This window comes from Nothobranchius furzeri, chromosome 1, assembly GCF_043380555.1.
Source record: "Nothobranchius furzeri strain GRZ-AD chromosome 1, NfurGRZ-RIMD1, whole genome shotgun sequence".
NCBI lineage: Eukaryota > Metazoa > Chordata > Actinopteri > Cyprinodontiformes > Nothobranchiidae > Nothobranchius > Nothobranchius furzeri.
The window spans coordinates 32,452,454-32,470,022 of record NC_091741.1 but is presented as its reverse complement, the minus strand read 5'-3'; the positions used below and the strand labels follow the sequence as shown (position 1 = coordinate 32,470,022).

Below are 17,569 nucleotides of genomic sequence, written 5' to 3'. Positions count from 1 at the left end.
CTGTCTTCTCGCTGTGCGGTCGTGTTTTAGCACCTCAGTCTAACCCAGGAGTGGAGAACTCCAATTCTCACCGGCCCAAATGATGGGATGACGGCGCCTGGCCAAAGTCCACATTCATTAAAAAGCGAGGGTGAATGTGCACACCTTCCTTTCCTTACAGATATGAACGGGTGAACCTTATGTTTGCAGCAACCTGAATGTGGAACAACCACATTACACACGAGCAAGTCGATGTTGAATAAAGCACACATCAGTGGGAGTCGCTACTCAACATGGGGGCGGCGGTGGCACGGGAGTCGAGCGCTCGCTCCGTAATCGGAAGGTTGCAGGTTCGAGCCCCGCTCAGTCTGTTGCTGCCGTTGTGCCCTTGGGCGAGACATTTAACCCAGGGCAGCTGTCACCACCAGGGTGTGAATGGGTGAATGAATGAATGTGTTGTAAAATGCCTTGGGGGGTCCCAGGACTCTAGAAGGCCATTTACCATGTCTCCCATTTTAAAATATTTTAATTCCATAAAATGTGTAAATTCAGCATTTCTTTTAGTTTTTGTATCTTTTGGATCTTTTAAGTGTTTCTGTTTTATGTTTTCTGGATTCTTCTTATTGTTACTCTCCTTTGTTGCTCCTGTGATGAATGCTACTGCTGCTGAGACACCAAGCATTCCCCACTGAGGGACAATAAAGGGATTTTCTATTTCATTCTATTCTATTCTATTCTATCTGTGATCCTCCCTGTTTTAAAGCAGGTTAATATTTTACAGCCAGCAGCATAAATAAAAATAGTCATTTTCTTACATGAAAATATAATCTCACCTCTTACCTTTCATGCTTTGGAGCAGGAAGGGTTACTAAAAGCACAATAATCCATATATATATATATATACTACTGCCATATCCTCGGTGCTTATCCTGCTCGACTTATCGGCAGCATTTGACACTGTCAACCATGGCTGCCTTTTGTCCACACTCTCTAGCATGGGCATCACAGAGAAAGCACACGCCTGGTTTGAATCGTACCTCACAGGACGATCATTCAGAGTATCTTGGCTTAGACTAGGGCTGCAACAAACGATTATTTGGATAATCGATTAATCGGATGGGGTCTCGACACGATTAATCGATTAATCGGATTACATGGGGAAATTTTTAAAAACTGCTAGGGAAACGTTATTTCTCTCCTTCCTTCACTTTATTTAACACAACATTATTAGAAAACAGTTCAGTAGCAGAAAAACAACATGCCATCACCTAAATTGTCTTATAAGGTGCATAGACAGAGACCCTAAGCTACATCTATCTGTGACCTAAAATGCTTGGTCCAAGTTAAACAGCTTAAGGGCATTTCTCATCTGTTTTGTTTGATCTCATCTGTTGACATGTATTTTAAATGTAATTAAACATAGGCTGTGAATTAATCAAAATTGATCACTATTTCCAAAAATGACTGAAAAAATACCAAATAAAACAAAAGTAAATGAATGCCATCCTCCTTGCGATGATGCCCTGGGCAACTGCCATAAAGTCACATCAAGAAATGCTGCTGATCATTCCAATGATCCCAAATAGACTCACATTAGGCCACATGAAAGCAACTGAACCCAAAAATATATTAACCAGTATATAACTGCACTCTCACACAACACGCCTGCAGCAACAGTTAGGACTCCTCCCTCCCTTTTAAAAGCGTTTTTGCTTCTGAGGACATTGTGGTTGTAAAGCCACATGCTAGTAGTCTGGCCCCGGTGTGATCAACCAGTTTCTGCGGGAATGTGACGGCGGAACCAGGGCCAGATTAACACTTTGTTGTACCCTGGGCAACAATATTCAAGGGCTCCATCATCACGACCCAAGGATCACCATAATGTGGTCACATACAGAATATTTTACTGTAATATGCAGTAAATATACTCAATACTTGAATGCCTGACAACACGTAACCCGCCCAGAGTAACCTTTGACCCACCTCGTGTGGACTGACCAATGAGGAGAGGGTCTTAACTTGAGGCCCTCTCTTCATTGGTCAGTCTGCATGAGACTGACTCAACTGACATTCAGTCATAGGCAGCGAAGCGTCTCTGTGCAGCGCAAAAGCCCGGGTGGACAGTTTGTTTAATGTAGGGTGATCATATTTTCATTTCCAAACAAGAGGACAGGGGATCTGTGCCTATGACGTCACACTATGGCAACGCCACACAAACCATGTTGGGACCCATTTTTTGTAAGAACTAAATTAATATCAGATTCTGCCAATAAAAGGGCTCTAAAACAATTCATATGTAAATATTTTGCATATTTAATGCAAAATCTCATTTTTCTGCTTTAGTGCTGCAACAAGGTTTTATTAATAATAAATTATTATACCTTTTGTTTTACTACAGCATCGGTACGCTTCCTGTGCACAGATTATTAAGGATGCTTGTTTCAGCTGTGAGATTAGACGATAGGATCAATGAAAAAATAAGTTGTCACACACTCCATGGAAACTTTCAGAGAATCCACAAATGGTGGCTTTCAGATGGTTTTGTTACTTTTAGCAGGTTTATAAAAGCAGCAGATGAGACAGCATGTCTGATAATTTAGTTTTTCATCTGATAATATTAGAACATGTCAGTAATGTCTGAGGGGCTTTTATAAACACCGTATAACTAACACTCCTGGAGAGGGCATGAATTACACAGAGGCTTCTGGGGAGCCCAGTTATGGGGGGGGGGGGGCATTTTGCCTTGGCCCCCAAAATGTCTTGAAACGGCCCTGGGTGTGTGACTGAGTTTTGAAGGTGATCTGAATTGTATCAGATGTATAAATATGACATGTGTATAACTTATTGTTTTTTACTGGTAGAAACGTGTAGTGGAGATAAATCTACCTACATTTTACTTTGTTTTCTTGTTTTTATTGAACTATTTTCCTGTCCTGTCTGTCTCTCATCTTCCTGCATCTCCTCTTATTTCTCCAGAAAATCTGTTGCCTGGATTCTTACCTTTTCACCTCATCAGTTACTTTTGAGCAGATCAAAGGGATCTCCTGACCGAAAAGCTCAGAGCGCGTTTTCGATGCTGCGTGAGGTGACATCACCACAGCACAGGTGATGAGCTCCGCAGTAGCGAGCTTCAGGCACAAATAAGACAGAAAATAGAGAACATGTGCGGACATGAACGATCGTGTGCAAACTATAGTTTTTTGGTTGCGCCACTTTGAGAATGGACCGTGCGCTGGAAGCAGCTGCCTGGATCGTTGCGCAACAATGCGGAACCGGTTCGCAGCAGCGCAAGTCTGCCGGCTCTCCCTTGCGCTGATCTGCCGGTACCGGCTCTCCCTCACGCTGATCTGCGGCTCACCCTCGCGCTGATCTGCCGGCTCTCCCTCGCGCTGATCTGCCGGCTCTCCCTCGCGCTGATCTGCCGGCTCTCCCTCGCGCTGATCTGCGGCTCTCCCTCGCGCTGATCTGCGGCTCTCCCTCGCGCTGATCTGCGCTTCTCCCTCGCGCTGATCTGCCGGCTCTCCCTCGCGCTGATCTGACTTGCTCTGGTCTGCGCGCAACGGCGGGCGGGAAGGGGGGGCGCTTTTGGAAGAGTTGTGCGACACAATGAATCGATGACGCAATTCGTTGCCAATGCTTTTAGTAATCGATTTTCATCGAATTTATCGATTCGTTGTTGCAGCCCTAGCTTGGACAATCCTCTACTGTGCACCATCTTGCCACAGGAGTCCCCCAGGGCTCTGTACTAGGACCTCTTCTCTTTGCCATACACACCACCTCACTGGGTGAGATCATTCGATCACACGGCTTCTCCTACCACTGCTATGCAGACGACACCCAGCTCTATCTGTCATTTCCACCGGACGACCACACTGTCTCTGCACGAATATCAAACTGTCTCTCTGACATATCAAAATGGATGAAATCTCACCATCTCCAACTCAACCTCTCTAAAACTGAACTGCTTGTCATCCCAGCAAAACCATCCATACAGCACAATATCTCAATCCAAATTGACTTCCTACCTCTGGCTCCTTCAAGGCAGTTCTGGGTGTTGTGATTGATGAACACCTGACCTTTAAAGATCATGATGCCTCTGTTGCTCGTTCATGCCGCTTTGCGCTGTATAACATACGAAAGATCAGACCATACCTAACACAACATGCCACCCAGCTCCTGGTGCAATCTACTGTCATCTCCCGCCTCGATTACTGCAACGCCCTTCTAACTGGTCTTCCAGGCTGTACTGTGAGACCTCTTCAAACGGTCCAGAATGCAGCGGCGTGTCTGGTCTTCAATCAGCCAAAAAGAGCACACGTCACCCCTCTGTTCATTGAGCTCCACTGGCTACCGCTAGCAGCACGCATCAAATTCAAATTGCTAACACTAGCATACAAAGTCCGAGATGGTACGGCTCCCATCTACCTGAATCCTCTTGCAAAGGCTTACGTCTCGGCCCGGCCGCTCCGGTCATCACAGGATCGTCGGCTAGCAGTGCCTACACCACGCTCAGGACAACCCAGGCTCTTCTCATGCATCATGCTGCATGGTGGCGCAGTGGTTAGCATTGTTGCCTCGCAGCACGAAGGTCGCAGGTTCAAAACTCGCCTTTCTGCGTGGAGTTGCGTGTTCTCCCCATGCATGCGTGGGTTTTCTCCGGGTCCTCCGGTTTCCCCCACAGATCACAACATGCCCTATAGGTTAAAAAAAAAAAAATTGTAAGTAGCTTTGGGTAAAAGCGTCTGCTAAGCACATAAACAAACAAACAAACAAACATTCCATAAATGTGGAATGACCTTCCTAACACTACCAGAACAGCGGCTTCCTTTTCTATTTTCAAGAAACTCCTGAAGACCCTGCTCTTCAGAGAGCATCTTCTAAACTAGCACCCTCCCTGCACCCGTCCCCCCCTCTACTGTCCACTCCTTGTTCCCTCCTCTCCATGACTGATGTCAAGTTGTTGTTGTTATTGTTGTTGTTAGCCTCAAGGGCAACATGCCGATTATCACTTGTAAGTCGCTTTGGACAAAAGTGTCTGCTAAATACATAAATATATTTATAAATATTATATTTATATAAATATATTTATATAAATATCATTATATTAATATTAATATCATTATATTTATCTTGCTTAATTGGAACATAGAACTTAGCATTAACAATTATAAACTAGTAGCAGCTGTAGTTCATGCGGGTCAGGTTAGTTTGTGATAAAGTTGAACAACAACAGAAGAAGACAGTGGGCTGGGCTGAGTTTTTATGAATGGGCGGGGCTGACGGGTCTGACTCTTGTGTAGCTCCGCCTCCTGGTGCAGCGAGCACTACTTGGTCTTCATCACAGACAACAGATGCTCCCACAGGTTAGTGCTGCTGAACACGGAGAGCATCTGGACCATGCTGTGGGTCAGTGCGTCGAGGAGGAGACATCAAAGCTGCAGCAGCTGGAGTCCTACTGATGGAGCTAGGCTGGAGTTGCATCATCTGGGTGAAGCTGGTCGGTGTGCTTCCTCTTTCAGCACCAGATTACTGAGCTGTTCAGATCCATCTCTGGGCTTCATAGTCGGCTCATTGCTGAGTAAGAGGAGTGTTCTCAGTTTATCCGAGGCAGAGGAGGTAGCACTGATGCTTATGCTAATAGCATGGATGCTAATGACTGATGTTATCGGTTTTTCTCCCTGAAGCATGAACATGTTCCATCTTTGTTGAAACACCTTCCTTCTGCACCGACCCTTCTCTTTCTGGAAATGTTGGGTCATTTGTGGAAAGTTATTTTCACTTGTTGCATTAATTCAACATAAATGTGGACGCACTGCGACCTAGTGGTGAAAAGTTGTCACTGCACTGCTAACACAAGCGCCATGCATTATGGGAAATGTAGTTTATGGAAGGACTGGACGATAATTCTATCCATAGACATGTGGTGCGATAGGAAAAAATGGGTCGATAAAACTAACCTATCAGGTAGCAGCCTACTAGAGTCACTACTGACTCCTAACCAATCAAAACCACATGTAACACTTTGGAAGCGCCAATGAATTAAGTTAAATGAAGTATGGCTAGTGTATACTGACTTTATCAGATCCCAGGAACAACTGCTGGAGCTGGTTGTCAATAATGAAAGAATACACAACACGTTGCAATAGTTTGCAAAGACAATATATTGAATAATTATAAATAAAATAAACAAACACAAATAAACAGGTTCCACTGCTGCAGCACTGATAAATAAGTTAAAGTGCACTTTGAAAGTTCTAGTTCTAGTGAAACACTCTGACTTCGGTCTGATCCCCTGAACAGTCAACACTCCTCTGCAGGACTTGAAGACCCAATAAATTCACACTGAAATAATTGTCCAGGATGTGATCCGAGTGTCCATGAAAATGATCCAAGTGCTTTGTCAAAGACTACTGAAAAGGGAGGTGTGTGAATCCAAGAATTGATTAAGGAGTTGGGGGTGGACAGAACGTTGTCTGAGACAACTTCCTACCAGACCAGTAGGAAGGTGAATGAGAGGTCTTCTGGCCCCTGGCCAATCGTTAGCTCGCCATCCTTAAACCCTTAAAGGGTCACCTGGCCAATTCCAGCTTCTGTATGGTGTATGATGACCCTTCAAGGCTCCAGCTCACAGTTGTCGGTGTCTGCAACAGCTCTGTCACTTGGCTTTCCCCCACATGTCTGCAGGGAGGAAGCCAGTGCAGGCCTTTGATCATGTGATCAACGTCACATGACTTAGGCATGGTGCATTAAATGACAGAAGAGTGTAGGAATTCACCATAACTTGGTAAAACACTTGGCTACACACAGTCTGGGGAATGCTACGTCACCAGGCCCTCCCCTCTCAAACCAAACAGAGCAGGAGACGGCTAGTAGAGGTGGAGAAAAAGTAAAAATACCAATAGTAAAATGGCCAGGGCTGCACGTAAAATACATTTTCTACAATTTAAAAGTATTTTTTCATAATTATCAATGTTGAACAATATAAAAATGTTATCGATATCCTATTTTTCTGTATCGTCCAGCCCTAGTTTATAGTTAATTTGCGCTTTGAAGCGGCATAGACCTGTTTGAAGATACTTGAAGCTCTTGCGGCCACATCTGGCCCGTGATCTAACAGCTGAAGTGTCTCCCAGCCTTCATGAGTGTCTACAGGAGAGATTCCTCTTTAAATTAAACCAATCAGCTGTGTTCATGATCCAAAACGTGCTGGAAGCAGACTGCAGCGCAGGTATGTCAGCTCCACTTCACTAAGTCCGACGGGAGGCAACCCGCCACTTTGAAGTTGCAAGGGTGATATTCTGCCACAGGGTAGCAGGGCTCTGAGGGACTTTTCATGAACCCCGGGTCACTTTAGCACACACTGTCTCAGGAAAATGATTTTAAAATATGAAAAAGTTGCATGGTGTGGCTTTTGATGTGAAGAAAACGGTCATCACTGAGTCCTCAGCTGCAGGCATGTCACTGAAGGTAAAAACCTCCTCCTCTCTCGTCTCCAGGCTCTGTGCATGCCGACCTTCCAGCTGCTTGAGCAGCCCAACAACCTTAGGAATCACCCCGACACCGTGGACGACCTGTTCCGATTGGCCACCAGGTGAGTTCAGGCGCCCGAGTTTGCCCGTCCGGTCCATGTGTGTTTAGTGGTTCTGCAGCAGGTGCGTGAACCCAGGAGCACCATGTGGGATATCGGTATAGCACCTGACTGAGGGCCACTCAGACCCTGTACCAGGAGCGAGTCTGTACAGGTTGCTGAAAGTAAGTCGAACCCGTTCCTGGTGAGACCTGCTCGTTCCTTGCATCTCCACTCAGAGTGACTCGCATGGCTGCGGTTCGGTCCGAAGCCTGATGTCTACGTCTCAGTCAGCACAGTTACGGTGTCGTATCGACAGACCTCTTCATTTTTATTCACCCATCGCTGCATCAGTATTGTGAAGCAGTTCTTTGCTAAGTCAGCAGAGGGGGTAGCGCTTTTCTGGGGTGTCCTGCCAACAATGCAGTCATGTCTCAGTATGTAGTTCAGAGACTAGCGGCTGGGCAAATGTGTCCTCCACCTCTTCTTCGCTGGTTCTGAAGCAGTAGGGATGAAGATCAGCACCTCCAAGTCCAAGGCTCGACTAGATAAAGGTGGATTACCGACTCCAGGTCAGAGTAGTTGTCCTACCTCAGGGGGAACGGTTTAAGTTCCTCACAATGTTTTTTTCCAAATGAGGGAAGGAATAGGGGCAGATGGACAGGTGGGTCGGGGCAGAACCGATCTGTAGTGATGAAGGACCCAAGCCAGAGACAGAAGCTCTTATTTTAGCAGCCGGTCTCCATTCCACCTCTCACAGATGGTCGTGAGCTTTGTAGCACGTTGATACTTCGGTACGGAGACACGCAGCATCATTACCCGTGGTTGCGGGGCTCTCCAACAGGCTCACCGGAATTAGAGGTACGCAGATTCACCATTTCATCCACGCATCGCGATGTGACACGTGCCGATTCAAAATCTGTTAGTGAACGTTCAAAAATAATCTCAAATAAATGCGATAAAACAACCAAAAAACAGGGCATAAATATTTGTGCATGCTGCCTGGACACTTCGACCTGCTGACAGCACCCCTGGACTCACGGGCTTGGAGGTCTTTTGTGAGGTGTCTCTTGTCGTAATTCTCACAGGAATCAGACCTTCGACTGCGGTATACCGCCCACAGGTTCCCGCGCTAGTCTGTCGGTATGGCATGTATGTCGCGGTGTGTATATCTCGCTACGCTCTTCCAGTATGGGGCTTAAGATTAGCTTTCTTGGGCTAATCAAGCAACGGGCAATAAAGCGCTTATTTCTGGCTTGTTAACCAGCTTCAGGCGCCCACGGTTAATTCCGTTGTAAGTACAGAATTAACGTCCGGAATTCTGGTCGGAAAAACGTTTAGTGATTCACGATTGATCAGATCGGAATCAGAGGTAGCTTAATGCTGAGTGGAGGTCATCGTTTCCTGTCCCATGCACACGAGCTTTACCAACCGTGACTAAACTACACAAATAAAAGGAGCAGAATCACTCAAAGGACACACATGAATGGATTTACCTTTAAATCTCTACTAACAGCTCATCTCCTGCAGTTTAGCTGTTGCTTCTCATAGACACATAGACTGATGGGGGACGGGAGTCTCCCCGTTTGTGAAATAGGTAGGGACAGCGTCCCCAGGTGGCGAATAACGAGATCGCCCTCGTTTTCCACCCAGATAGAAAATAATAGTTTGTTGAAGAATTCATTAAAGAATCAGAACCAACATGAAGTGGACTATTCTAATAAAGTCTGGCTGGCTTCTGCCAAACTGTAGGGTTTGGTAAACTGAGTGCTTTAAGAGCTCTCTCTATATATATCACCTCTACTTGTGACCAATAAACTGTGATACTCTATCTAAATATAGAATATCAACCCTATAAGATACTAGGACTCTGTATTTATTAGGGGATTGTACACACTTTGTTTTGATTCAGTAAACAGTCAGGTTTATAAAAGTAAGAATTTATTTTAACAACAATTAAAACATGACAGGTTAACTAACATTTACTGTGATGGATGGAACTAGATGTGATGTATGAACCTAGGTGTGAATGATGTTGGTCAGAACTTCCGTATCTAGGAGAGCCGAGTTCTGGATGTAAAAGAATTTGGTTTGCGCTAAGCTATGAAGTTGATTATTATCAAAACACATCAGACGCTATCTGTGTGTCTACGTCACCCGTTCTCGGAGACCCTCTTGGTGGATCCGAAGGTCAGAGATGTCGGATGACCTCTGGCACCGATGGTCCAGTAGATTGACCACAGTACCGACTTCTCCTGTCCAGAGATGTCTCGGGTCACGACAGACGGATTGAACCGCGCGTCTGGGTCTCTGAAGGAGTCTGACCAATATCAGCTTGTTCTGCAGGAACTGTTGCGGTATCGGCTTCGCAGGTGCAAAAAGGTTTTGACGACGTGTCAAAAGCTTTGATGGTTAAAGAGGTTTTTGCTTCTAATGGCCGGTCTGAAGCTTTCTCTAGAACTGAGGAATCACCAGAGTGATCCAGTTTTAATGTTCTATTTCGTGTAGTCTTAGCCCTTAAGCTAGCTGCTCATGAAGAGCTTAAATGTACGCCCACCAATGGTGAGCACCCCTGTGGGTATATAAGTGGAGCGACTCCACTGTTCGCCTCAGTCATCTCTTCAAGCCAAGCTTAAGAGCTTCCTTTAAAGAGCAATTATCCAAGAAGCATTCTACTCACCTACCATGTCCAGCGACGCCAGGACCTGCCCGGCCTGCCAGACGGGCTCCATCTCCAGCGGCGACCTGCACGCCAAGCGTGAGGTCTGTCTCAAAGCTCATCACGCTGGCCTGGCCGTGAGGAGTATGACGAGGCTGGCTGCCATAGCCCTTCTTCCCTCCTGGACAACATGGAGGTCGACGAGCCTCGCTCAGCGGGTCATTTTGCTCCACTGACCTCTCACTCCTCCCTGCCAGCAGTTAGAGCACTGCTCCAGGAGCTGCCTGCCATCATCTCCGCGGCTGCGGTCCGTAAGAGGCTAGCCATGCCAGAGCCGGCTCTGCCTGAAGCAGATGATTTGGCAGGAATTTTCGGGGCAACACAGACGCGCTGTCCAGATCCCATCTGGCCGCGCTTCCCCGCTGCCATGAGCTGCTGGTCCGCCGCCTTCTCTGAACCTGTTAAGCTCAAGGCGCCAATTTCCACATATGCGCCCATTACCAAGGTTGAGGGCTTCTCCGACCAGGGCTGGCCATCTGTTCCTCCACTGGAGCCGGACTTGGCCTCGCTGTTTGGCACCAAGAACCACCTCGCTGGCCCGCGAGCAGTTCCCGCTTCTAAGCATGACCAGCTGCTGACGCGGCTCACCGATCTCACACACCAGTGCGCCTTCCAGACTGGTGCTGCAGGAATCTGGGGTTACAATACGTAACCAACGTTCTCATGTTATGATTGTGTAGCCAACCAGAGGTTGACATGTTGAGGAATGTTACCAAGAGTCTCAGAAACACGCCTTCTTTGATACCGGAGTCTCTGATCTGGGTAAAGGCTATCTATGTGTCACGGGTTCAACTTAACCTTACTTTGTTCTTGTGTGAGTGTAAATGGTGATGACCTTGTCACATCAACATGCTGAAACATAAATCTATCACTGTAATCATAACATGACATTCATTTCACACTTCAATCATTGAGCACAGATTAATGAAACATTTCATTATATTATAATTATTATAAGTAGCAATAAACAAACGTTTATTCAATGATTATCTAGCTTATAAGTTGTAGAAGTTCATATCTGATTTAGAAAATCCTGGACTGCGAGTGTTCCTTATATGGAGGCATGAAGAGTCCTGAAAGACTGGACCTTGAGGAGAGAACATCGTTGTTAACGTTTCGTTATCACGTGTTCAGAGCTGCAGAGAGGCTCTGAGCTCCAGCTGATGGGATGAAGGCAGGCCGATTTAAAGGGAACACATGCAGTCTCGTGTCTCCTTCATGACCAGATGTTGAATGGTCAAACTACCTAAAAACTGACCATTGCTGGACGTTACACACAGATATCTCGCCCTCGTGCTTCTCTGTCTCCTGGGGAGTGGAGCAATTCCCCGCCAGGACACCGGAGGGCGTAGCGCTGCTTTCCTTCATTCTTCTCCACCTCTTCATGCGCTTGCCACCTCTAAACCCACATTTCCTGTCATTTTTGTCCACAAATAAAACGCTTGCTGCGTATCTTCACTCCTACAGTCATCCTGGATCCTGGAAAAAGCAGAATCGACAGGAAGAAGCTGATTCGGGTGTTTACTGAGCCATCCAAATTAAGTGCCGTCTGCCTATGGGGCAGTCATCTAACCTATAAGAACCCACCCGATTGGCCAAATGGGTGAAGGGCTCTATTTATACCCTAACCCTAACCCTAGGTATCAGCTGGTCATTCCTCAGCAAGTGGAGGGAAGCGGGGGACTCACCTCGACACATAGCATTGGCTCTGGAACCCAAGTCCTTGAGAGGGGTTGGACACTCTCCTTTGCTGGAGTTGCTCCGGGTGAGAGGCGGAGGGCTGGGGTTGGCTTTTTGTTAGCCCCAAGACTCTCTGCCTGTGTGTTGGTGTTTACCCCGGCAGACGAGAGGGTAGCTTCCCTGCGCCTTCGGGTCGGGGAACGGGTCCTGACTGTTGTTTGTGCTGATGGGCCAAATATCAGTTCAGATTACCCACCCTTTTTGGAGTCCCTGGGATGAGTGCTAGATAGTCCTCGGTCAGGGGACTCCATTGTCCTGCTGGGGGACTTCAGTGCTCACGTGGGCAATGACAGCTTGACCTAGAGGGGTGTGATTGGGAGAAATGGCCCGCCTGATCTGAACTCGAGTGATGTTTCATTATTGGACTTCTGTGCAAGCCGCTGTTTGGCCACAACGAACAACATGTTCGAACATAAGGATGCCCATCGGTACACTTGGTACCAGGACAGCCTAAGTCGCAGGTCGATGATAGACTTTGTAGTCGTATCATCTGACCTGCGGCCATATGTTTTGGACAACCGAGTGAAGAGAGGAGCGGAGCTGTCAACTGATCACCACCCGGTGGTGAGTTGGATCAGATGGCAGGGGAAGACGCCACGTAGACCTGGCAGACCCAAACGCATAGTGAGGGTCTGCTGGGAACGCCTGGCAGAAGAACCTGTTAAGACGGTCTTAAACTCCCACCTCCGGCAGAGCTTTGACCGCGTCCCGAGAGCAGTGGGGGACATTGAATCCGAGTGGGCCTTGTTCCACTCTGCGATTGTTGAGGCAGCTGTTGCTAGCTGTGGTCGCAAGGTGGCCGGTGCCAGTCATGGTGGCAACCCCCGTAGTCGCTGGTGGACACCAGAGGTTCGGGGAGCTGTCAGGCTGAAGAAGGAGGCCTACAGGGCGTGGCTGGTCTGTGGGTCTCCGGAGGCAGCAGACAGGTACCGGATAGCCAAGTGGGGTGCAGCAGTGGCAGTTGCCGAGGCAAAATCTCGGGCATGGGAGGAGTTTGGTGAGGCCATGGAGAAAGACTATCAATCGGCTCCAAAGAGGTTCTAGCAAACTGTCCGGCGCCTCAGGAGAGGAAGGCATCAACTCGCTCACACTGTTTACAGTGGGGATGGGGAGCTGCTGACGTCAACTGAGGCTATAGTCGGACGGTGGAAGGAATACCTTGAGGAGCTCCTCAATCCCACCTATGCGCATTCCGAGGAGGAACCAGAGCCGGGAGACCTGGGGATGGACTGTCCGATCTCGGGGGCAGAAGTTGCTGAGGTAGTCAAACAACTACACAGCGGCGGAGCTCCGGGGCGGATGAGATTCGTCCTGGGTATCTCAAGGCTATGGATGTTGTAGGGCTGTCATGGTTGACACGTCTCTGCAACATTGCGTGGTCATCGGGGGCAGTTCCTGTGGAGTGGCAGACCGGGGTGGTGGTCCCCATCTTTAAGAAGGGTGACCTGAGGGTGTGTTCCAACTATAGGGGGATCACACTCCTCTGCCTCCCTGGGAAGGTCTGCTCCAAGGTACTGGAGAGGAAGGTCCGATCAATAGTTGAATCTCAGATTGAGGAGGATTAATGTGGTTTTCATCCTGGCCGTGGAACTGTGGACCAGCTCTATACCCTTGCAAGGGTGATGGAGGGGGCATGGGAGTTTGCCCAACCAATCCACATGTGCTTTGTGGATTTGGAGAAGGCTTATGACCGTGTCCCCAGGGGCACCCTGTGGGGGACGCTCCAGGAGTATGGGGTGGGTGGCTTTCTGTTAAGGGCCATTCAGTCCCTTTACCAGAGGAGTGTGAGTTTTGTCCGCATAGCCGGTAGTAAGTCGGACCTGTTCCCGGTGAGGGTTGGACTCCACCAGGGCCGCTCTTTGTCACCGGTTCTGTTCATTACCTTTATGGACAGAATTTCTGGGCGCGGCCGTGGTGTGGAGTGTGTCGAATTTGGTGGCGGGAGAATCTCGTCTGCTTTTTGAGGATGATGTGGTCCTCCTGGCTTCGTCCAGCTCTGACCTTCAGCTCTTGCTGGGTGGGTTCGCGGACGAGTGTGAGGCGGCTGGGATGAGGATCAGCACCTCCAGGTCTGAGACCATGGTTCTCGACAGGAGGGGGGTGGCTTGCCAGCTCCGGGTCGGGGGAGGGGTCCTACCTCAAGTGGAGGAGTTTAAGTATCTCGGGGTCTTGTTCACGAGTGAGGGCAGGAGGGATCGGGAGATCGACAGGCGGATTGGTTCGGCGTCTGCAGTGATGCGGACGCTGAGCCGATCTGTCATGGTGAAGAGGGAGCTGAGCCAGAAAGCCAGGCTCTCGATTTACCGGTCGATCTATGTCCCAATCCTCACCTATGGTCATGAGCTTTGGGTAATGACCGAAAGAACGAGATCGCGGATACAAGCGGCCGAAATGAGTTTCCTCCGTAGGGTGGCCGGGCTCAGCATTAGAGATAGGGTGAGGAGCTCGGACATTCGGGAGGGACTCGGAGTAGAACCGCTGCTCCTCCGGATCGAAAGGAGCCAGTTGAGGTGGTTTGGGCATCTGGTCAGGATGCCTCCTGGATGCCTCCCTGGGGAGGTGTTTCGGGCATGTCCTGCTGGCAGGAGGCCCCCGGGTCGACCCAGGACACGTTGGAGAGGTTACATCTCCAATCTGGTCCGGGAACGCCTTGGGGTCCTGCCGGAGGAGGTGGTCGGGGAGAGGACGGTCTGGAGCTCCCTAGTTGGGATGCTGCCCCCGCGACCCAGATAAGCGGAGGAAGACGACGACGATATTAACCTGCGAGGTCTTTATTATAATTATTCAGAAGATTCTAGGACTTATTTCAGAAGATCTAGGTTTCATTGATCAACCACACTTCGTGTTACTTCAAGAAAGAGTCAGGTTTATAAAAGTAAGAATTTATTTTCCAAATAATTTAAAACATGACTAATTAACTAAGCATTTACTGTGACTGGATGTAACTAAACGTGATGAAGGAACCTATGTGTGAGTGCGATGTCAGTCAGAGCTTCCTTATCAAAGTAAGCTGAGTTCTGGTGAAAAGTGTTTGGTTTGCTCTAAGCTATAAAGTTCTTCTCATCAGAAGAACATCAGACGCGATCTGTCATGTCTACTTCACCTGTTTTGGAGAGACCCTCTTGGTGGATCCGACAGTCGCAGGGGTCTGCTGACCTCTGGCACCGGAGGGCTGTAGAATACCGTGATACCGGCTCTTCGGTCCAGAGATGTCTCGGGCCACAACAGCTGGATGGAACCGTGCATCTGGCGGACTCTTAAGGAGTCTAACAATATCAGCTTTGTTCTGCAGGAACTGTTTGCTCATCAGCTTCGCAGGTGCAAAAAGGTTTTGACGACGTGTCAAAATCTTTGATGGTTAAAGAGGTTTTGCTACAGATGGCCGGTCTGATCGATTCTCTAGAACTGCTGAATCACTCAGGATGATCCAGTTTTAAGGTTTAGCTGTTATGATTTGCACAGCCAATCAGAGGCTGACAAGTTTGAGATGTTACCAAGACAACTCAGAAAAACACCTTCTTTGATACCGGATGTTCTGACTGGTTAAAAGGGTAAGTTATGTGTTGTAGTCCAACTTGGCCGTACTTGGATGCAGGTGTGAGGACCTCGTCGTATAAACACGAACACATGGCAGGTTCTAGTAGACAAACATAACATAACATCCATTCAGTGAGCACAGATTAATGAAGCATTTCATTATACTGTAATTATTATAAGTAGTAATAAACAAATGTTTATTTAATGATTATCTAGATTATGAGTCATGGAAGAAGTTCATATTGATTTAGGAAATCATTCTTGAATTTAGCAACTGAATTGAGCTGGAGTTGTTCCTTCTGTGGAGGCAGACAGATGGGACCTTGGGAAAGAAAGTTATTGTTTATCTTTCAGACTTGCAGAGTCTGTGAGCTCCAGCTGGTGTGAAGGCAGGCTCGTTTAAAGGGAGCACATGCAGTGTTGTGTCTCCTTTCTGACCAGATGTTGAGTCGATGTTGAAAGGTCAGACAGTGCCTAAACTGACCATTGCTGGACGCTACACACACATGGAAACACCTGACTGGTCGGATCCGCTACATAAACGTTCTAACTTGGGGTTACACCTGAACCTGTGTCTCTGATGTCCTCTTCGTGTCCAGGTTTGTGCAGAGGAGCCCTGTCACTTTACTAAGCAGCAGCATCATCGTTCACATCATCCAGTGTGCCATCGCGGCCACCTCGCTGGACCATCGAGACGCCAACTGCAGCGTCATGAAGTTCATACGAGACCTGATCCACACGGGCGTGGCCAACGACGTGAGTCCACTCACACCACACCTGACCGCGCTCACCACCAGGTTCTGCGACCTAAATGCTTTCTGTCTGCAGCACGAGGACGATTTTGACGTGAGGAAGCGTCTGATTGGTCAGGCCATGGAGCAGCACGGGCAGCTGCTTGTCAGTCAGCTGATGCACTCGTGTTGTTTCTGCCTGCCGCCGTACACGCTGCCGGACGTGGCCGAAGTGCTGTGGGAGATCATGCTGTTCGACAGGCCGGTAAGTGCACTCCACCGGGTTCTGTGTCGGGGGTGAAGGTCGAAGGCCTCACGTTCTCCTGTGTTCCAGATGTTCTGCCGCTGGTTGGAAAATGCTCTAAAAGGACTTCCAAAGGAGACGTCAGGGGGAGCGGTGACCGTCACCCACAAACAGCTGACTGACTTCCACAAACAGGTCACCAGGTAGGTCGCGGGAGGTAACTTGATATGAACAAGGCATCACTGGCATGTTTCAGACACCAAGGCTTTCAGGGACATGATGATCCTACATGAAGGCCTTGATGCGACTGGAGATGTCAGATGAGTCTTTGTTGGGACTTGTGTGTCTGAAGGTGTGGTTCTGTAGAACTGGAACCCAGAGGGACGAGTCCAGACCTGTTGTTGAGACTCTGAAAGATCCGTGTGTTGCTTTGTTTCAGTGCTGATGAGTGTAAACAGGTGTGCTGGACCATCAGAGAGTTCACCAGACTGTTCCGATAGCTAAGACCTTCACACGATACCAGGTAACCGCTCAGGTCACACAAGTCACCTGTCACCAGGTAACCACACAGGTCACACAAGTCACCTGTCACCAGGTAACCACACAGGTCACACAAGTCACCTGTCACCAGGTAACCACACAGGTCACACAAGTCACCTGTCACCAGGTAACCACACAGGTCACACAAGTCACCTGTCACCAGGTAACCACACAGGTCACCTGTCACCAGGTAACCACACAAGTCACCTGTCACCAGGTAACCACACAAGTCACCTGTCACCAGGTAACTGCTCAGGTCACACAAGTCACCTGTCACCAGGTAACCACACAGGTCACCTGTCACCAGGTAACCACACAGGTCACACAAGTCACCTGTCACCAGGTAACCACACAAGTCACCTGTCACCAGGTAACCACACAAGTCACCTGTCACCAGGTAACCACACTAGTCACCTGTCACCAGGTAACCACTCAGGTACCTACTCGGGTCACACAAGTCACCTGTCACCAGGTAACCACTCAGGTCGCACTAGTCACCTGTCACCAGGTAT

At 48.3% G+C, this 17,569-nt stretch overlaps 1 protein-coding gene across 1 annotated transcript in view; it reads left to right on the top strand.

The window, feature by feature from the left end:
* The window catches only part of tnpo3 (transportin 3), a 72,149-nt gene that overhangs the window by 53,587 nt on the left and 993 nt on the right, over positions 1-17,569 (top strand). The window contains exons 18-22 of the mRNA XM_070554162.1: positions 7,476-7,570; positions 16,142-16,298; positions 16,371-16,538; positions 16,608-16,720; positions 16,957-17,040. Of these exons, the coding sequence (XP_070410263.1) occupies positions 7,476-7,570; positions 16,142-16,298; positions 16,371-16,538; positions 16,608-16,720; positions 16,957-17,017 (594 nt within the window). The 3' untranslated portion in view covers positions 17,018-17,040. The remainder of the gene's footprint in view (positions 1-7,475; positions 7,571-16,141; positions 16,299-16,370; positions 16,539-16,607; positions 16,721-16,956; positions 17,041-17,569) is intronic.